This window comes from Heterodontus francisci, chromosome 12 (genome assembly GCF_036365525.1).
Source record: "Heterodontus francisci isolate sHetFra1 chromosome 12, sHetFra1.hap1, whole genome shotgun sequence".
Taxonomy (NCBI): domain Eukaryota; kingdom Metazoa; phylum Chordata; class Chondrichthyes; order Heterodontiformes; family Heterodontidae; genus Heterodontus; species Heterodontus francisci.
The window spans coordinates 106,770,160-106,792,742 of NC_090382.1; the positions used below are offsets into that span (position 1 = coordinate 106,770,160).

Sequence of the window (22,583 nt, forward strand, 5' to 3'; positions counted from 1 at the left end):
GGAAACCCCGGTGGAGGTCCCTCTACATGGGAGTCCTCCCCCTTTACATCGGGGACCTGGGGTGGAGGGCGCTTCACAAGGCAGTCCAGTGCAATAGACTTTTAAGTAGGTTAAAGGACTCCCAGGCCGCCTGTAATTTCTGCGGCCTGGACGAGTCCATGTTCCACGTATAGATGGAGTGTGCGAGTTTGCAGCCCCTATTTGGGTATTTGAAGGGTCTGCTCCTCAGGTTTTGGTTGCACTTCAGCCCCACACTCCTGATCTTTGGGCATCCGGTGCAGAGGGGCGTGGACCGGGAGGAGCATCTCCTCGTCGGTCTGCTCCTGGGCCTGGCCAAGGCGGCAATTCACAGGTCCAGGCTTTGGGCCCTTGGGGGGTCCATCCTCCCTGATTGCCGGCCGCTCTTCCGAGGTTATATCTGCATCCGGGTGTCCCTGGAGAAAGAGCATGCGGCATCCGCCGATACGCTTGAGGCCTTCCGCGACCGGTGGGCACCGCAGGGACTGGAGTGCATAAGTGACACCGAGAATGGCATTTTAATTTGAGTTTGTTTTATTTATCTTTTTTTATATAAAGTCATTTATATAAAATGTATAGAAAGGGGGCCTGACGAATAAAGGCCCCCTTGACAATAAAAAGGTTAAAAAAAAAGAAAATAAAAGGGGTTAGATACAGAGTAAAACTCCCTCTACACTGCTTTCTGCTTTATCCCCAAAACTCACAAGTGTGTTTCCTACTGCCCAGTAAGATACTTTTCCATTTCCCATCCGAACTTGTAGCATTTCTCTGTGAGAATACCAAACTGCGAGAGAACTGCCAAATTATGGGCCGTCTTGTGCAGTGAACATTGCCTGTTAGAAAGTGCCTTGAGACAAATTCCCTTGCTCCAAATTTATGAATATACAATAAAAGTGACAGCAAAGGATATTAAAATATGTGAGTTAATTAAGGAAAGCCAGCATGGATTTCTTAAGGGAAAATCATGTTTAACTAACTTGCTGGAGTTTTTTGAGGAGGTGACAGAGAGGGTTGATGAGGGCAATGCTGTTGATGTGGTGAACATGGACTTTCAAAAGGTGTTTGATACAACGCCACACAACAGACTTGTGAGCAAACTTGTAGCTCATGGAATAAAAGGGACGGTAGCAACATGGATACAAAATTAGCTGAGTGACAGGAAACAGAGAGTAGTGGTTAATGGATGTTTTTCGGGCTGGAGGAAGGTTTGTAGTGGAGTTCCCCAGGGATCAGTGTTGGGACCCTTGCTTTTCCTGATATATATTAATGACCGAGACCTTGATATACAGGGCACAATTTCAAAGTCTGCAGATGATACGAAACTTGGAAGCATTGTGAACTGTGAGGAGGAACGTGTAGAACTTCAAAAGCACATAGACAAGTTGGTGGAATGGGCAGACAGGTGGCAAATGAAGTTCAATGCAGAGAAATGTGAAGTGATTCATTTTGGTAGGAAGAACATGGAGAGACAATATAAAATAAAGGGTACAATTCTAAAAGGGTGCAGGAGCAGAGGGACTTGGGTGTATATGGGCATAAGTCATTGAAGGTGGCAGGACAGGTTGAGAGAGTGGTTAATAAAACATACAATATCCTAGGCTTTATTAATAGGGGAAGAAAGTACAAGAGCAAGGAAGTGTCTTACTTAAGACACTAGCTCGGCCTCAGCTGGAGTATTGCGTCCAGTTCTGGGCACCGCACTTTAGGAAAGACATGAGGGCATTGGAGAGAGTACAGAAAAGATTCAGGAGAATGGTTCCAGGGATGAGGAATTTCAGTTATGAAGATAGATTGAAGAAGTTGGGACTGTTTTCCTTGGAGAAGGGAAGGCTGAGAGGTGATTTGATAGAGATATTCAAAATCATGAGGGGTCTGGACAGAGTATATAGAGAGAAACTGTTCCCACTCATGAAAGGATCAAGAATGAGAGGGCACAGATTTAAAGTATTTAGTAAGAGAAGCAAAAGTGACATGTGGAAAAACTTTTTCACGCAGCAAGTGGTTAAGGTCTGGAATGCACTGCCTGAGAACGTGGTGGAGGTAGGTTCAACTGAAGCATTCAAAAGGGAATTAGACATTTATATGAAAAGGAAAAATGTGCAGGGTTATGGGGAGAAGGCAGGGGAATGGAACTGAGGGAGTTGCTCTTTCAGAGAGCCAGTGTGAACACGATGGGCCGAATGGCCTCCTTTTGCACTGTAACGATTCTGTGAAAATATAAATGGACTGAACAAATGGAACCCATTTTACTTATTGACTCCATGCTTTCTGAAGGTCCATCATTAGTTTTCAGCACATGGACACACTGTCTAACTACCATAACCTTCTGCCTGAGGCATTAAATCAGAGATAAAATCGACAAAAGAACAGCAAATGAACAAAATGCATGGTAGATTATCAAATAGTCTGACAGAAATACTAAACCACATTGCTGACATTCAACAATAACCACTCGCATTTCTATAGCCTCTTTAATGTCCTAAGGCACTTTACAGGATAACTATCAATGAAGCACTCCCTCAGTACTGACCTTGCGACAGTGCAGCACTCCCTCAGTACTGACCCTCTGACAGTGCAGCACTCCCTCAGTACTGACCCTCTGACAGTGCAGCACTCCCTCAGTACTGACCCACCGGCAGTGCGGCACTCCCTCAGTCCTGACCCTCCAACAGTGCAGCACTCCCTCAGTCCTGACCCTCCGACAGTGCAGCACTCCCTCAGTATCGACCCTCCAACAGTGCGGCACTCCCTCACTACCAACACTGGGAGTGTCAGCCTGGATAATGTGCTCAAGTCTCTAGAGTTGGTCTTGAACCCACAAGCTTCTGATTCAGAGGTGAGAGAGCTTGCCAAGGTTTATAGCAGTTAGATTATTTTCAGATCACAGAATGACACCTTTGAATTTATAGCTGGAATAAACAGTTGAATATGACTATAAAAAGTGTTTAAAAAGGTGAAGTTCTACTTACAAGTCAAAGATCAGGTAGTGATGACCTTCCTCAGCTATACTGTCATGCAGTCTCACTGTAAAACAAAGAATAACCATACACATGAGTAAAGGGGACAAGTGAGGGAACAGTCTGGTGACCATGAGGAGTCCCGTGCAGTCAATCAGTACAGTCCCCACTACTGACACTACTGGATTGTACAATAATTACAGTATAGAAGGAGGTCATTCAGCCCATCGAGTCTTTCAAAGAGCATTTCAGTTAGTGTCACTCTCCTAGCTCGTTTCCCCATATCCCTGCAACCTCTCTCCTTCCACCTGTAAGTTGCTGTCTATCTCGGGTGAAGAACACTGACTCCAAGATGCAGTGGGATCTAGGTGTTCTAGTGCAGGAGTCACGGAAGGTTAGAATGCAGGTACAGCAAGTAATAAAGAAAACTAATGGAATGCTATCCTTTAGTACGAGAGGAACTGAACATAAAAGTAAGGATGTTATACTTCAGTTATACAGGACATTGGTGAGATCACATCTCGAATACTGTGGGAAGGATTTAAATGCATTGGAGACAGTTTAGAGGAGATTTACTAGATTGATACCTGGAATGAGCGGGTTGTCTTATGAGGAAAGGTTGGACAGACTGGGCTTGTTTTCACTGGAGTTTAGAAGAGTGAGAGGAGACTTGATTGAAGTTTGAGATCCTGAACGGTCTTGACAAGGTGGATGCAGAAAGGACGTTTGCTCTTGTGAGTGAGTCCAGAACTAGGGGGCACTGTTTTAAAATTAGGGGGTCACCCTTTTAGGACAGAGACGAGGAGAAATTTTTCCTCAGAGGGTTGTGCAACTTTGGAATTCTCTGCCTCAGAAGGTGGTGGTGGCGGGTCATTGAATATTTTTAAGGCAGAGGTAGATAGATTCTTGGTAGGCAAGGGAATCAAAGTTTATCGGGGGTAGATGGGAGTGTGGAATTCGATACACAAATAGATCAGCCATGATCTTATTGAATGGTGGAGCAGGCTGGAGGGGCCGAATGGCCTACTTCTGCTCCTAATTTGTATGTTTGTATGACTGGCATCACTGTAAGCATTAATTACAAAGGCAGCCCTTAAACCACGTTAAATGCTGCGGTTATTTCAGGCAATTCAATCAGCGGCTCACATTCCGTCATTAATTCCTAACCTCCCGTCCCCCAACTTACCACTGCCCTGTGTCCGCTAACTATTCCCACCAGCCTCTTCTTGCCAGCTTTCTGACCTGGTCACCTTCCTCCTCCGTCTTAAACTTTGGAAAGGGGATGTTTTTTCTGTCTCCTGTTGGGGTTAACTATGTTCCAAAACTCCAAAGCAATAAACAATCTGTGGCTATGTTTTTAAAGATGACAGACAGAGCGTTCAGCTGATCTGTTGAGCTCACCTTTCTACAGATACCTGGTGTTTCCAGGGCTTCCATTTCAATAAGCTTCATCGATAGTCAGTGTAGGGTTCCCCTCTCTGTCTGTGCTTAACACGATCACCCGCCTTTCATTGCAGCTCCGCAACATGACTGTATGTTGGTTATATGGGCTAGAGGGGGCTTGTTGTACACCCGCCATTATACACCCGCCATTATACACCCGCCATTATACACCCGCCATTATACACCCGCCCGTTATACACCCGCCCGTTATACACCCGCCTGTTATACACCCGCTCGTTATACACCCGTTCGTTATACACCCACTCGTTATACCCCCGCCCGTTACACACCTGCCCGTTATACACCCACATATTATACACCCACTCATTATACACCTGCCGGTTATACACCTTCTCATTATATACCCGCCCATTATACATCCGCTCGTTATACACCCACACTTTATACACATTCCCGTTATACGCCCGCCCGTTATACACTGACTCATTATACACCCGCTCATTATACACCCGCTCGTTAGACACCCACCTGTTATGTACCTGCCCATTATTTATCCTCCCTCTCACACCATCCAGCCATCAGACATCCAGCTAAATTTTCTTTTGTTGCCTTCAGTGTGTTTCCCCAGTTAAAGTTTTTAAAATTATGAAGAGAGTTGTTTCAGGCTCCCTGTCACAGTGGTTCAAGGTGAAATCCCAGGGTTATTGGTTAAAACTGAGTAAAACAGGAGCAAGAAGGGAACTTTTATCCCAAAGGGTAATAAAATTATGGAATGAGTTACTGGGAGAGATATTAAACTGCACAAAATAAATGGATAAGAGGCAAATAGCTGGGTTTCAGGAAGGAGAAAGAATTGAGTAATATAAGGAGAAGTTGGTAGGTGTGGGTGAGGCATGTTGGGGGAAAGTGCATTGGTGGGATTGAGGGATATGGGGAGAAGGTGGACAGGTGGGATTGAGGGATATGGGGAGAAGGTGGACAGGTGGGATTGAGGGATATGGGGGAGAAGGTGGATAGGTGGGATTGAGAGATATGGGGGAGAAGGTGGATAGGTGGGATTGAGAGATATGGGGAGAAGGTGGATAGGTGGGATTGAGAGATATGGGGAGAAGGTGGATAGGTGGGATTGAGAGATATGGGGAGAAGGTGGACAGGTGGGATTGAGGGATATGGGGAGAAGGTGGACAGGTGGGATTGAGGGATATGGGGGAGAAGGTGGATAGGTGGGATTGAGAGATATGGGGAGAAGGTGGATAGGTGGGATTGAGAGATATGGGGAGAAGGTGGACAGGTGGGATTGAGAGATATGGGGAGAAGGTGGATAGGTGGGATTGAGAGATATGGGGAGAAGGTGGACAGGTGGGATTGAGGGATATGGGGGAGAAGGTGGATAGGTGGGATTGAGAGATATGGGGAGAAGGTGGACAGGTGGGATTGAGAGATATGGGGAGAAGGTGGACAGGTGGGATTGAGGGATATGGGGAGAAGGTGGATAGGTGGGATTGAGAGATATGGGGAGAAGGTGGACAGGTGGGATTGAGGGATATGGGGAGAAGGTGGACAGGTGGGATTGAGAGATATGGGGAGAAGGTGGACAGGTGGGATTGAGAGATATGGGGAGAAGGTAGATAGGTGGGATTGAGGGATATGGGGAGAAGGTGGATAGGTGGGATTGAGGGATATGGGGGAGAAGGTGGGTAGGTGGGATTGAGGGATATGGGGGAGAAGGTGGGTAGGTGGGATTGAGGGATATGGGGAGAAGGTGGATAGGTGGGATTGAGGGATATGGGGGAGAAGGTGGGTAGGTGGGATTGAGGGATATGGGGGAGAAGGTGGGTAGGTGGGATTGAGGGATATGGGGGAGAAGGTGGGTACGTGGGATTGAGGGATATGGGGAGAAGGTGGGTAGGTGAGATTGAGGGATATGGGGGAGAAGGTGGGTACGTGGGATTGAGGGATATGGGGAGAAGGTGGGTAGGTGAGATTGAGGGATATGGGGAGAAGGTGGACAGGTGGGATTGAGAGATATGGGGAGAAGGTGGAAAGGTGGGATTGAGGGATATGGGGAGAAGGTGGACAGGTGGGATTGAGAGATATGGGGAGAAGGTGGACAGGTGGGATTGAGAGATATGGGGAGAAGGTAGATAGGTGGGATTGAGGGATATGGGGAGAAGGTGGATAGGTGGGATTGAGGGATATGGGGGAGAAGGTGGGTAGGTGGGATTGAGGGATATGGGGGAGAAGGTGGGTAGGTGGGATTGAGGGATATGGGGAGAAGGTGGATAGGTGGGATTGAGGGATATGGGGGAGAAGGTGGGTACATGGGATTGAGGGATATGGGGAGAAGGTGGGTAGGTGAGATTGAGGGATATGGGGGAGAAGGTGGGTACGTGGGATTGAGGGATATGGGGAGAAGGTGGATAGGTGGGATTGAGGGATATGGGGGAGAAGGTGGGTAGGTGGGATTGAGGGATATGGGGGAGAAGGTGGGTAGGTGGGATTGAGGGATATGGGGAGAAGGTGGACAGGTGGGATTGAGAGATATGGGGAGAAGGTGGACAGGTGGGATTGAGGGATATGGGGGAGAAGGTGGGTACGTGGGATTGAGGGATATGGGGAGAAGGTGGGTAGGTGGGATTGAGGGATATGGGGAGAAGGTGGACAGGTGGGATTGAGGGATATGGGGAGAAGGTGGACAGGTGGGATTGAGGGATATGGGGGAGAAGGTGGGTACGTGGGATTGAGGGATATGGGGAGAAGGTGGGTAGGTGAGATTGAGGGATATGGGGAGAAGGTGGACAGGTGGGATTGAGAGATATGGGGAGAAGGTGGATAGGTGGGATTGAGGGATATGGGGGAGAAGGTGGGTACGTGGGATTGAGGGATATGGGGAGAAGGTGGACAGGTGGGATTAAGGGATATGGGGAGTTGGACAGGTGGGATTGAGAGATATGGGGAGAAGGTGGATAGGTGGGATTGAGGGATATGGGGAGAAGGTGGACAGGTGGGGTTGAGATATATGGGGAGAAGGTGGACAGGTGGGATTGAGAGATATGGGGAGAAGGTGGATAGGTGGGATTGAGGGATATGGGGAGAAGGTGGACAGGTGGGATTGAGAGATATGGGGAGAAGGTGGACAGGTGGGATTGAGAGATATGGGGAGAAGGTGGCCAGGTGGGATTGCGAGATATGGGGAGAAGGTGGCCAGGTGGGATTGCGAGATATGGGGAGAAGGTGGATAGGTGGGATTGAGAGATATGGGGAGAAGGTGGATAGGTGGAATTGAGGGATATAGGGAGAAGGTGGCCAGGTGGGATTGCGAGATATGGGGAGAAGGTGGATAGGTGGAATTGAGGGATATAGGGAGAAGGTGGCCAGGTGGGATTGCGAGATATGGGGAGAAGGTGGATAGGTGGGATTGAGAGATATGGGGAGAAGGTGGACAGGTGGGATTGAGAGATATGGGGAGAAGGTGGACAGGTGGGATTGAGAGATATGGGGAGAAGGTGGACAGGTGGGATTGAGAGATATGGGGAGAAGGTGGCCAGGTGGGATTGCGAGATATGGGGAGAAGGTGGATAGGTGGGATTGAGAGATATGGGGAGAAGGTGGCCAGGTGGGATTGCGAGATATGGGGAGAAGGTGGACAGGTGGGATTGAGAGATATGGGGAGAAGGTGGACAGGTGGGATTGAGAGATATGGGGAGAAGGTGGCCAGGTGGGATTGCGAGATATGGGGAGAAGGTGGATAGGTGGGATTGAGAGATATGGGGAGAAGGTGGCCAGGTGGGATTGCGAGATATGGGGAGAAGGTGGACAGGTGGGATTGAGAGATATGGGGAGAAGGTGGACAGGTGGGATTCAGAGATATGGGGAGAAGGTGGCCAGGTGGGATTGCGAGATATGGGGAGAAGGTGGATAGGTGGGATTGAGAGATATGGGGAGAAGGTGGATAGGTGGAATTGAGGGATATAGGGAGAAGGTGGCCAGGTGGGATTGCGAGATATGGGGAGAAGGTGGATAGGTGGGATTGAGAGATATGGGGAGAAGGTGGATAGGTGGAATTGAGGGATATGGGGAGAAGGTGGACAGGTGGGATTGAGGGATATGGGGAGAAGCTGGACAGGTGGGATTAAGGGATATGGGGAGAAGTTGGACAGATGGGATTGAGAGACATGGGGAGAAAGTGGACAGGTGGGCTTGAGGGATATGGGGAGAAGGTGGATATCTCACCCAAAAGACAGCACCTGCTGACAGTGCAGCATTCCCTCAGCGCTGGATCAGAATGTCAGACTGCATTACATCAACAAGCCCCTGGACCCAAACTCGTATTTTTCTGACTCGGAGGCAAGAGAATGTTACCCACTGAGCCACAGCTGACTCAGAGGGCAGCTGTCTTTTTTAGTGTGAAGTCAATTTAAGGATGCCTCTAGATTTCAGTGTGCCTTTACCATCGCTAGAAAGGTGTTTGCTAACCAACTTGATCAAATGTCTGCTGAAAATTAAGTCAGACTTAAAAACCAAATCAGTTCCTTGATTCATGAATTAAGCTACGTTCAGTACTCGGTAGTGTGCTCGCTTGCTGTGACTCTTGTCTTTCCTGGCTCCATGCTATGCTCAATTGCAAAATGTCCCAGACAATTGAATCATTTATTTGGTAATTGACTCCAGTATGATGTCCATTACCACTGTGGAACTGTATGATCTATTACTTTCAGATAGAACAGTGACCTCTCTGCAATTGTAAGTGTTTTCTCATTCCCCCTCTCCCCACCCCCCGCAAGAGACAAAGTTGACTGATTTGGTACTTTTATTCAGTTCCTTAATCAATCGCAGCTTGGTTCCATCCAGGCTGGTCAATTGAAGAGATTGTCATTGAAGAATTCAAGGAGACCATTTGGGCCATCAAACCTGTGCAGCTGCTAGGTTGTCCTGTCTCTGTTAGCAGTGGGTAGTGCGTGCTCTCCCTCTCTCTCTCATGTGCACAGTTGTGTGTCAGTAAATCATGGGTTCAAATCCTCCTCCAGCCAGTTGAGCATGTAATTCCAGACTGGCACTTAAACTGGCACTTAATCTGTCTTTTTGATATGAGATTAAACTAAGGCCTCAACTGCCCTCTCATGTAAAAGATCTCACAGCCATAATATTGAGGAAGACCAGGCAGGATGGGAGGGCGGGGTGGGTTACTCCCTGGACCAAAATTTATCCATTAACCAGCCACTAAAAAAAACAGATTATCTGGTCATTATCACAATGTTGTTCGTGTGATCTTGCGGTGTGCAAATTAGATGCTGCATTTGCTACATTACAATAGTGACTATATTTCATTGGCTGTAAAGTGCTTTGGGATGGCATGAGGTCATCCTCATGCCATCTCAGATGGCTACAGAATTGCAAAGTGTTTCTTCTCTGGGCTGTTGGTAATTCACAATGCTCGTTTTTTAAAACTACAACCATGTTCCTTCCTGCCTGATATGATGACTCTCAGTCATTGGAGATTTTTCCCTTTGACCCTTATTGAACTCTGGCTTCCTAGGGTGTTCCTTCGTGTCACACGCTGTCAAAGGCTGGCATGACATCAAGAGCTCAGCTCACTATGGGCTCATTATTCAGCTCCTGTGTCTGTGTTTGGATCAAGGCTGTTTTGAGGTCTCTTCTTCTTCTTTGGCCTCCTTGTCTCGGGAGAAAACGGGTAAGCGCCTGCAGGTGGTCAGTGGTTTGTGGAGCAGCGCCGGGAATGGCTATAAAGGCCAATTCTAGAGTGACAGACTCTTCCACAGGTGCTGCAGATAAAATTGGTTGTCGGGGCTGTTACACAGTTGGCTCTCCCCTTGCGCTTCTGTCTGTTTTCCTGCCAACTGCTAAGTCTCTTCGACTCGCCACAATTTAGCCCCGCTTTTATGAGGTCTATAGGTAGCCAAGCAGTCCTGTCAGAATGCCAGTTGAGCAGGTGATCAGTGAGTAGCTGTTGACTGGCAGTGTTTGATGATTCCTTCCAACAATTCATTGATATTGGGGAGGAGGCTGATGGTGCACAGTTTGTCCAGTTACATTGTCCTGTTATTTGCCGACAGGAGATGCAGGGCAATCTTCCCCTTTGTTAGGTCTAAAATTGTAGAATCTTCCTCACGAGACCATTCAGCCCATCGTGCCCATGCTGATTCTTTGTAAAAGCTTGGTCCCACTCCTGTGCTCTTACCTCATCGCCTCATAAATCTTTCCTTTGCATCCATTTCCCCTTTGAAAGTTATTATTGAATCTGCTTCCACTGCCCTTTTAGGCAGCGCATTCTAGATCACAACAACTCGGTGTGTAAAAAAAAATGTTCCCTCATCTCCCATTTGGTTCTTTGCCCAATTCTTTACTGAGACTTGGTTGAGGGAAGGGCACGATTGGCAACTAAATATCCCAGGATATCGATGCTTCAGGCGGGATAGAGAGGGAGGTAAAAGGGGTGGAGGAGTTGCATTACTGGTCAAAGAGGATATCACAGCTGTGCTGAAGGAGGGCACTATGGAGGACTCGAGCAGTGAGGCAATATGGACAGAACTCAGAAATAGGAAGGGTGCGGTAACAATGTTGGGGCTGTACTACAGGCCTCCCAACAGCGAGCGTGAGATAGAGGTACAAATATGTAAACAGATTATGGAAAGATGTAGGAGCAACAGGGTGGTGGTGATAGGAGATTTTAATTTTCCCAACATTGACTGGGATTCGCTTAGTGTTAGAGGTCCAGATGGAGCAGAATTTGTAAGGAGCATCCAGGAAGGTTTTCTAGAGCAGTATGTAAATAGTCCAACTCGGGAAGGGGCCATACTGGACCTGGTGTTGGGGAATGAGCCCGGCCAGGTTGTTGAAGTTTCAGTAGGGGACTACTTTGGGAATAGTGATCACAATTCCGTAAGCTTTAAAATACTCATGGACAAAGACGAGAGTGGTCCTAAAGGAAGAGTGCTAAATTGGGGAAAGGCCAACTATACCAAAATTCGGCAGGAGCTGGGAAATGTAGATTGGGAGCAGCTCTTTGAAGGTAAATCCACATGTGATATGTGGGAGGCTTTTAAAGAGAGGTTGATTAGCGTTCAGGAGAGACATGTTCCTGTGAAAATGAGGGATAGAAATGGCAAGATTAGGGAACCATGGATGACAGGTGAAATTGTGAGACTAGCTAAGAGGAAAAAGGAAGCATACATAAGGTCTAGGCGGCTGATGAAAGACGAAGCTTTGAAAGAATATCGGGAATGTAGGACCAATCTGAAACGAGGAATTAAGAGGGCTAAAAGGGGTCATGAAATATCTTTAGCAAACAGGGTTAAGGAAAATCCCAAAGCCTTTTATTCATATATAAGGAGAAAGAGGGTAACTAGAGAAAGGATTGGCCCACTAAAGGACAAAGGAGGAATGTTATGCTTGGACTCAGAGAAAACGGGTGAGATTCTAAACGAGTACTTTGCATCGGTATTCACCGAGGAGAGGGACATGACGGATGTTGAGGTTAGGAACAGATGTTTGATTAATCTAGGTCAAGTCGGCATAAGGAGGGAGGAAGTGTTGGGTATTCTAAAGGGCATTAAGGTGGACAAGTCCCCAGGTCCGGATGGGATCTATCCCAGGTTACTGAGGGAAGCGAGAGAGGAAATAGCTGGGGCCTTAACAGATATCTTTGCAGCATCCTTAAACACGGGTGAGGTCCCGGAGGACTGGAGAATTGCTAATGTTGTCCCCTTGTTTAAGAAGGGTAGCAGGGATAATCCAGGTAATTATAGACCGGTGAGCCTGACGTCAGTGGTAGGGAAGCTGCTGGAGAAGATACTGAGGGATAGGATCTATTCCCATTTGGAAGAAAATGGGCTCATCAGTGATAGGCAACATGGTTTTGTGCAGGGAAGGTCATGTCTTACCAACTTAATAGAATTCTTTGAGGAAGTGACAAAGTTGATTGATGAGGGAAGGGCTGTCGATGTAATATACATGGACTTCAGTAAGGCGTTTGATAAGGTTCCCCATGGCAGGCTGATGGAGAAAGTGAAGGCGCTTGGGGTCCAAGGTGTACTAGCTAGATGGATAAAGAACTGGCTGGGCAACAGGAGACAGAGAGTAGCAGTAGAGGGGAGTTTCTCAAAATGGAGACGTGTGACCAGTGGTGTTCCACAGGGATCCGTGCTGGGACCACTGTTGTTTGTGATATACATTAATGATTTGGAGGAAAGTATAGGTGGACTGATTAGCAAGTTTGCAGACGACACTAAGATTGGTGGAGTAGCAGATAGTGAAGGGGACTGTCAGAGAATACAGCAGAATATAGATATATTAGAGAGTTGGGCAGAGAAATGGCAGATGGAGTTCAATCAGGGCAAATGCGAGGTGATGCATTTTGGAAGATCCAATTCAAGAGTGAACTATACAGTAAATGGAAAAGTCCTGGGGAAAATTGATGTCCAGAGAGATTTGGGTGTTCAGGTCCACTGTTCCCTGAAGGTGGCAACGCAGGTAAATAGAGTGGTCAAGAAGGCATACGGCATGCTTTCCTTCATCGGACGGGGCATTGAGTACAAGAGTTGGCAGGTCATGTTACAGTTGTATAGGACTTTGGTTCGGCCACATTTGGAATACTGCGTACAGTTCTGGTCGCCACATTATCAAAAGGATGTGGATGCTTTGGAGAGGGTGCAGAGGAGGTTCACCAGGATGTTGCCTGGTATGGAGGGCGCTAGCTATGAAGAGAGGTTGAGTAGATTAGGATTATTTTCATTAGAAAGACGGAGGTTGAGGGGGGACCTGATAGAGGTGTACAAAATCATGAGAGGTATAGACAGGGTGGACAGCAAGAGGCTTTTTCCCAGAGTAGGGGTTTCAATTACTAGAGGACACGAGTTCAAAGTGAAAGGGGAAATGTTTAGGGGGGATATGCGTGGAAAGTTCTTTACGCAGAGGGTGGTGGGCACCTGGAACGCGTTGCCAGCGGAGGTGGTAGACGCGGACACGATGGAGTCTTTTAAGATGTATCTAGACAGATACATGAATGGGCAGGAAGAAAAGAGATACAGAACCTAAGAAAATAGGCGACATGTTTAGAGAGAGGATCTGGATCGGCGCAGGCTTGGAGGGCCGAAGGGCCTGTTCCTGTGCTGTAATTATCTTTGTTCTTTGTTTTGTTCTTTGTTCAATTATCTTAAATCTGTAACCTCTGGTTACCAATATTCCTGTCACTTGTATTACATTTCCTGGGTATGTGCAATTTTGGTACAACCTGACTTGGGCAGAAGGTAGCTCTGGCGCACAATTATCCAACAGTGAAATCTGGAATTGTTCAAACCTGTACATTCCCAGGAGTCAGACATAGTTCAATGGACAGCACTCTTGCCTCTGAGTCAGAAGGTTGTATGTATGAGTGCTCTACTGCACAGATTCCGACCACCAGTACTGAGGGAGTATTGCAATGTCATCTTTCACGTCATGCTAAACTGAGGCCCTATCTGCCCTCTCGAGTGGACCTAACGGATTGCATGACACTATTTTGAAGAAAAGCAGGGAAGTTCTCCCCAGTGTCCTGGCCAATATTTATCCCTCAATTAACACCACAAAAACAGATTATCTGGTCATTATCACATTGCTGTCTGTGGGAGCTTGCTGTGCACAAATTGGCTGCTGCATTTCCTACAACAGTGACTACACTTTAAAAGTGCTTAACTGGCTGTAAAGAGCTTTGAGAATGTGCTGAGGTTGTGAGAGGCGCTATAGAAATGCAAGTCCTTTCTTTTCTTTTCTCAATAGCTGAGCAAAACTTGCCTGAAATGACTCTTAATTCCCTCTTCTTTACTTTTGATACCCCCAGCGCAGTGCTGGGGGAGCACTACACTGTCAGAGAGTCAGTACTGTTATGAGCTCACAGGACAACAGCCTTGCTTGTGCTGTGTCTTTATTGAACTGAATCCGTGATGGCTGCTTGCAGTGAGTGCCTCTTGGTAGAGGTGACATGACTACGGCAAGCCAGTACAGGTTTGCATTTCTATCCCAAACATCCCCCTTTTCAAACAACACCCAACCCCCCCAAAAAAAAAAAATTGCATGCATTATCATTTACACTGTGAGTTGCCCAAGTGACCCACTATGCACACAATTGTTCTCATGCATTAGCAGTTCTTTATTTTCGTCAGTCTCAGCACATGCATTTCACACACAGTCTTTAAATGGTGCGCGTGCACCTTGTCGTTGGCTGTTCATCTGGGTGATTTTCCTTCTCCGGGGAGTATCATTCCCGTGTCACTTGTTGCCGTGGTAACTGTTGTTGTTCCATTTCCATTGTTGGGGTGCTGTGGACCTATGGGGCTGATGGTTGGTCTGTGGTCTGTGCAGTTGATGAGTTCTCATCTTCCTGATAGACCGCCTGCCTTGACGGAACAGCTTCTCCAATTTTGCGTATGTGTCTGCGGTTGTGACAGTGTATCTGGTTGTTCACTTCCACCACGTACAGTTGAGGTGACAACTGCTTTACGCAAGTCCCAAGTTGCCACTTAGCCTGACTCTTCTTGTGAATGTTGAAGGTTTGTACCCTGACTGGCTCTCCAATGCTCAATTCTGGCAATGGTTTGGCAGTTTTGTCAAAATGAAATTTGGCTTTCTGCCGTTTCACCTTGATTTTGTCACTCACGCCTGTTACTACTTCTGGCTTCAGTAGCTTTTTTGCTATTGGAAGAGTAGTTTGGGTGCGGCATGACATTAGTCTTTGTACTGGATTACTTTCCATGCCTTCAGTGGGTGTGTTTCTCCACTCGAGGATTGCCCTGTGCCAGATTTGCTGGATTTCTTTATGATTTCTTTGGCGATTTTCACTGCAGCCTCAGCCTTTCCATTGGACTGGGGATAGTGTGGAGATGATGTATAATGTTGAATTTCCCAATCCTTTATGAAGAGGCTGAATTCTTCATTCGTGAACTGAGGGCCATTGTTGCTCATCACAATGTCTGGAATGCTGTAATGACCGAATGTGTGCTTTCAGGCATTCTACAATCTCACCAGTAGTCGTTGAGGTCAGCTGGTTCACCTCCCAGTCATCAGAATAGTAATCTACGGTGACAAGATAATCAGTTTCTGCGAGAATGAAGATGTCTACTCCCAGCTTCATTCAAGGTCTGTCTGGGATGTCATGTGTCATCAGCGGCTCGTTAGCTTGTTTAGCTTGGTACTCGTTACACACACTGCACTGGTTGATGTGGTCCTTGATTCCATTGCTCATGTTTGGCCAGTAGAGCATTTCTCTTGCCTTCCTCAGACTCGACTTAATTGGTGACTTGCATGGTTGTGCTTTAACATCTCTCGTCTCAACTCCTTCGGGAGAATGACTCGATTTCCTTTGTACACAATGCCATCTTGGGCTGTCAATTCATCTCTGTAAGCCCAATACGCTCTTGTGACCACAGGAGTGTCCTTGATGCTGTCAGGCCATCCTTTCATCACTACTTCTTGGAACACTTGTAGAGTTGGATCTTGTTGGGTAGTTCACTTGATTTGAGCAAGTTGCGCGTCTGTCAGATTCAATGGGCTGGATTTTACCATAGCCGGATAGGACATCGCCACCAATGTAAAGGTCGATGGCGAACCCACTTCTGCCTAGCTCAGGGATCTGACCCGCATTTGACGGGTCCCCGGGCTTTAATTGTCCTGAGGCGGGACTTCCATCTGCTTGAGGGAGGAGGTTCCACCTCAGTGAGTTGCCGGCCAATCAGCCGGCCGGCGGCTCTTAGTCCCGGCAGTGCCACCAGCCTGCTGAGGAGGATGCCATGGAGCCGGGATCCAAGGTAGGTTGTCGATGCCTTGCCGAAGGAACTGGCGAGGCAAGGGTGGTCATTTGGGGGGAAGGGAGGGGGGTGTCTTGGGTCCCGGGGGTGGGTTGGGAGGTGGGGGTGGCCCTCAATCAGGCACCCTGTGCCCGACTGCCATGGCAAACCCCGGTGCGCGGAAAGGCCGGCAGCTATCGCTGGGTGGCCTTTCATGTCCCCAGCACACCTGCTTTATCTCGTGGAGGCGGGCGAGGGCCCTTAAGTGGCCGCTAAGTGGCCACTTAAGTGCCTTGATTGGCTTTGGGCGGGCGGGCCACTTCCCCCCGCCCACCCGACTGCTGTAAATTTGGCCAGAAGCGGGAGTGGGGCAGGTAGGCCTCCCGGAGCCTCCTGCTCAATTTTACGTTGCCCCCATCCGCCCCCACACCACCATCTGACCTGCTGGGGTGGCGTAAAATTCAGCCCAATGTCTGTGCTGGGTTGATGACTTCCAGAGCATGTCAAGCTGCAGTTTAACGTTGGAGCATGTCAGTGATGTACATCTGTTTCTCTTGCTTGTATCTCACATCCAGATGATATTGGTGACCGGAGTAACATCCTTTGAAGACACTTTGGAGCAGATAGTAGCGGCTGGAGGAAAATGCTTTGAAGTGGCTTGTGGTCGGATTCGACTGGCACTTGGTCTCTTCCAAGTAGGTATTGATGAAAATGTTCACAAGCAAAAACAATGGCCAGACACTCTTTCTCGATCTGATTGTAGCGTCGTTCCATTTGTGTTAACGCCCTGGATGCAAATGCAATCGGTTGTTCTTGCTGCATTAGGGTTGCTCCAAGTCCTGTCTCGCTGGCGTCACACTGCAGGATAACTTCATCATTTATGTCATAGTATTTCAGCACTGGCGTTGCCGTCACTAGTTGCTTGATTTTAGTGAATGCTGCTTCTTGTTCTGTGCCCCAATACCACTGCACGTCCTTGGCAGTGAGTTGGCGTAATGGTTCACACTCCGACGACCAATTGGACAAGAATTTTGCTAAATAGTTGACGAATCCAACAAATCGTTGTGGCAACATTCCTTTGATGGTTGGCATGGGGTAGTGAGATCTCTTCCGAGCTTTTTGGGATCTAGGCGAAGACCTTTTGCTGTCAGTACATGACCTATGTACTTGACTTTGGGCATCCTTAATTGCAATTTGTTCTTATTCAGCTTCAGGTTTATCTGGCGAGCTCTGTCCAGCAGTCGCACTAGATTTTGATCGTGGTCAGGAATGGCTTCTTCCATCGAGTCTCCGCATCCATAAATTAGCAGATCATCCACAATAGCTTCCAATCCGGGAAGATCACTAACTATCTCATGCTGTCTGCGTTGATACTCCTCTGGAGCGGTGGAAATGCCAAACGGCATGTACAACCATCTGTATCTCCCGAACAGTGTCCAGAATGTAGTTATAAAACTACTGCTTTCATCCAACTTCACTTGCCAGTATCATCCTTTGCAAGTTGTGGCAAAGTTCCTTCGATGGTTGGCGTGGGGTAGTGACATCTCTTCAGAGCTTTATTTAGATCCTTTGGATCGATGTATACTCTCAGATTTCCAGGTTATTTCACTGCTACCATCCTGCTAATCCATTCTGTAGGGGTTGTCACTTTCCTGATTACTCCCTTCTTTTCCAGCTCTTCTATTTTGTCTTTCAGGCTGGCCTTGAGGGCAGTTGGAACTTTCCTCGGCAGATGCAGAATTGGTCTTACCCTCTCATCTACTTCAAGGTGATATTCTCCAGGAAGACATTCTAAACCTATAAACAAATCATTGTACTCCTCTAGGATCTGTTCCGCAGTCAATGGTTTAGTGTACTGCGACACGTTTCAAATCTCTTTTTGCAAGTTGAGGGTTACCAGTCCAAGCTTTAGACTTGCTCCAGCTGAGATGAGTGGCTTTTGCTTGCCGTCTATGATCTGGAACTGGTGTCTATCTGGCAATTTATTTTGACTTGATATTCTCCTTTTGCTGTCATCATTCCAACAGTCACAAACCATTTATCACCTATTGACCTGACTGAACCAACTTGTTGTATGGTGTATGGTGATTCTTCAGAATTTTCGGCTGCTATCTCTCCAGTGGCCATCTGTACCTACTTGTTGTGCTTCCTTCTAGCCAAACACCTGTGTGCAGAACGATTCGGCTTCTTGCAGTGAAAACACTGTTCTCTCCACACTGGACATGCCATCTTTTCCTGTGCATGATGCCCTCCACAGTATTTGCATCCTGCCCTTTGTCCATGATCTTTCTGCCCTTCCGGCCTGGAATATCTACCAGCATAATGCAAGGCCCGGTCTGTTCTGCCAGGAATATGCTCTAGCTGCTGATTTACAACTCGGTGCTTCTGCACATGTTGATCACTTTCCTGAGAGTAAGTTTGTCTTCTCTCAGTCGACATGCTCTCACTTCGGGATCTCTTATGCCTAATACAATCCTGTCTTTAATTAGATCATCTTTTAGTTGCGCAAATTCACAGATTTCTGCGAGCTGTGTTAATGCAGTCACATATTGATCAATGGACTCTTTTTCAACTTGGGCCCTACTACTGAACACACACTGTTCATACGTTACGTTCACTTGGGGTTCAAATTGTGCCTTCAAGACTTTCAAAATTTCTGATGTAGTTTTTTATGTTCTTCAGAGAGATTTAGGGTGGAATACACTTTGTAACAGTCTTTCCCCAACAGTGAGAAAAGTGTAGCTACCAGTAGCTGCTCTGGTGTGTTAATTAAATCTGTCGATTCATCTGGAAGCTGGAAGAGATGCTGAATTTTGTGTTTTTTTAAGGAAGGTCACCAGAAGGTTTTTGGACTGAGCTTGAAAACAAACAATTACTGGAAGGCACCAGTCTAAAATAATTACCCAGCAGGGGTTGTTTTTGATTTGGGGAAAGATGTTTGCAGAGAAGTGACAGGTCATGATTTATAGAGGTCAGGAGGCTTGTCTCTTGTGACATTTTTTATGGTTTCCCTTTGGACAGTGAGTTGGTATAGGGAAAATGGTTTTAAAAAGACAGTTGAAGTGTAAACTGCTTGGAAGACAGTTGGTTTTTGCCTGCCAAGGACACCAATCTCATCTCTTTCTCTCCCTTTGAAAGAAACCCTGCGTGTCCAGTATGTCAGTCTCCTCTTTCCTCCTGTATTTGAAGAAACCCTGCGTATCGAATGTGTGGGAACTGAAACCCCCGTTGCCACATTTCTGTTGTAAGGCCTATCTGAAACCTCTGTTGCTGTATTTCTTGGAAAGCCTACCCAAACTGATCTTCACCATCGCCTGGAAAGAACAGTTCTAGGAAGATCCCAGTGACAGCCGTCTATACACAATTGGGACACCAACCCAAAACTAGGGACATATTTCCATATCTTCCCTTTTTTTCCTTCACGAATGAGCAAGTATTCAGCCTAAGTGTTTTTTTTTTTAACAAAGCTCTAAAACCAAAATCCCTTTTATTTTTCTGGTTAACTAAGGTACGTGTGTGTGAGGGGTTAAGGTAAAAAGGGAACTGTTATACTTCAATTTGTGTGTTTATGCTTTCCTTCATTATTGGTGAAGACTTTAGAACATTACAGCGCAGTACAGGCCCTTCGGCCCTCGATGTTGCGCCGACCTGTGAAACCATCTGACCTACACTATTCCATTTTCATCCATGTGTCTATCCAATGTTCACTTAAATTCCCTTAAAGTTGGCGAATCTACTACTGTTGCAGGCAGGGCGTTCCACGCCCCTACTACTCTCTGAGTAAAGAAACTACCTCTCACATCTGTCCTATATCTATCACCCCTCAACTTGAAGCTATGTCCCCTCGTGTTTGCCATCACCATCCGAGGAAAAAGACGCTCACTATCCACCCTATCTAACCCTCTGATTATCTTATATGTCTCTATTAAGTCACCTCTCCTCCTCCTTCTCTCCAACGAAAACAACCTCAAGTCCCTCAGCCTTTCCTCGTAAGACCTTCCCTCCATACCAGGCAACATCCTAGTAAATCTCCTCTGCACCCTTTCCATAGCTTCCACATCCTTTCTATAATGCGGTGACCAGAACTGCACGCAATACTCCAGGTGCGGTCTCACCAGAGTTGTTTTATAATCTGATAATTTTGTTGTTTATTAACGAAACTTAGTTAGTGTGTTTTATTTTGGGAAAAATCGAGTCTATGATTGACCATATCGGTAAGTGGGAAAATTTAAATATATGTTGTGACCTGTGGAGAAGTGGAACTAGAATAAACAGTGCACTCCTCCCACCTCGGTCATAACACCACATCTTTGGATTAATAACCCACTGACCTAACCATTATGCTACCAAAGATCCATAGGAAATTCTGCTTTGAACACTTTTGTTTATTGGTAAAAAAAAAAATTGGAGCTAGGGGGCAAAAAAAGGCTGTTTGGATGATTCTTGACTTTCAGTCAATCAGATAAGAAACGCTTTCTGATTGGCTGTGGGAAGGGGGCATACCCAAGGATAGATATGACCAATGGAAGATATCTGTGGGGCGGGATGGTTGGAGGCAGCAGGTCACGTCACTTAAACCTCCAGGAATATGTCCTGCCAGAGTTGGCAACTCTCACCTCGACCTCATTGCTATTTACTAGCCCAGACAGAACCCCAGGTCCGAGCATTCAAATTGTGGAATGATCCCGCGTGTTTCTGGAACTTCCAGGGTAAATTTCATACATAAAAATACCAGTCTTTGTTTTCAAATTCTTCCACGACGTCACCCATCCCTATCTTTGTAATCTCCTCTAGCCCCACATCCTTCTGCACTCCTCCAATTCTAGCATCTTGAGAATCCCCAATTTTAATCCCTTCACCATTGGCGGCCGTGCCTTCAGCTGCCTGGAATGTAAGCTCAGGAATTCCCTCCTTAAACCTGTTAGTCTCTCTCCCTCTCTATCTCCCCCACCCCCCCCCCCCCCCCCCCCCATCGCCTTTAAGACGCTCCTTAAAACCTACCTCTTTAACTGAGCTTTTGGTCACCTGTCCCAATATCTCTTTATGTGTCTCGGTGTCAAATTTTGTTTGATAACACTTCGGTGAAACATCTTGGGACATTTTACCATGTGAAAGGTGCTATATAAATGCAAGTTGTTGTTGTTGCTTTGATAGGCAAGACAAGGCTGATATATAATTTATAGCAAACCATACTTTGGACCCTAGCACCATACTTTACAATTCATTGGCCTGGAACACTGAGTTATGCTGCATGATATCACAAACAATATATTCAAAATATGTCTGCTGACAGTGTGCAGTGCTATTGACATTTGATGAAGAACAGTTTGAAAAGGAAGCAAAGATTCAGCAAACGACTCAGTACCTCAATGGGTACGGGAGCTGCCTGTGCGGTAGATTAGAAAGGTCCGATGATCTGTCCCCTGGTCTATGTGCAGTTAGCTGATCACAGCTCCTGTGGCTATAGTTACAGAGGGAATTAAAATGTTTGTTTTATTCATTCCTGGGCTGTGGGCATCACTGGCTAGGACAGCATTTATTACCCCTCACTAATTCCCTCGAGAAGGTGGTGGTGAGCCGCCTTCTTGAATCGCTGCGGTCCACATGGGGTGTAGGTACATCTACAGTGCTGTTAGGAAGGGAGTTCCGGAATTTTGACCCAGTGACAGTTAAGGAATCGCGATATAATTCCAAGTCAGGACTGTGTGTGGCTTGGAGGGGAACTTGCAGGTGGTGATGTTCCCATGCATCTGCTGCTCTTGTCCTTCTAGGTGGTTGAGGTTACGGGTTTGAAAGGTGCTGTCTAAGGAGCCTTGGCGCATTGCTGCAGTGCATCTTGTAGGTGGTACACACTGCTGTCACTGTGTGCCGGTGGTGGAGGGACTGAATCTTTGTGGATAGGGTGCCAATCAAGTGGGCTGCTTTGTCCTGGATGGTGTCGAGCTTCTTGAGTGTTGTTGGAGCTGCACCCATCCAGGCAAGTGGAGAGTATTCCATCACACTCCTGACTTGTGCCTTGTAGATGGTGGACAGGCTTTGGGATGTCAGGAGGTGAGTTACTCGCCGCAGGATTCCTAGCCCCTGACCAGCTTCTCCAACCTAACCTTGTAACTAACATCCCCCATCCCTGGAACTATTCTGGTATATCTCCTCTGCACCCCCTCAAGGACCCTCACATCCTTCGTAAAGTGGGAATCCATGCAGTTCATCATGCAGCTTGCAAATATTTATTGACATATTATAATATCCTTTTTCCATTCCCTGCCCTTCTTCCTCTTACGATGGGGTTCATTTGTAAAAGTGTTGGGCACTCTTTACTGCCTTACTGAAGTGATGGCTCTTTACATTGGAACAGCAGCTCTTCCAGCTGGTTCCACCATTCAATTATATCATGGCTGATCTACAAATGAATTGGTGTCGTAACCCT

At 46.9% G+C, this 22,583-nt stretch overlaps 1 protein-coding gene across 1 annotated transcript in view; it reads right to left on the minus strand.

Moving 5' to 3' along the window:
• The window catches only part of LOC137376052 (calcium/calmodulin-dependent protein kinase type II subunit alpha), a 292,806-nt gene that overhangs the window by 98,949 nt on the left and 171,274 nt on the right, over positions 1 to 22,583 (minus strand). The window contains exon 4 of the mRNA XM_068044036.1: positions 2,988 to 3,042. Within this exon, the coding sequence (XP_067900137.1) occupies positions 2,988 to 3,042 (55 nt within the window). The remainder of the gene's footprint in view (positions 1 to 2,987; positions 3,043 to 22,583) is intronic.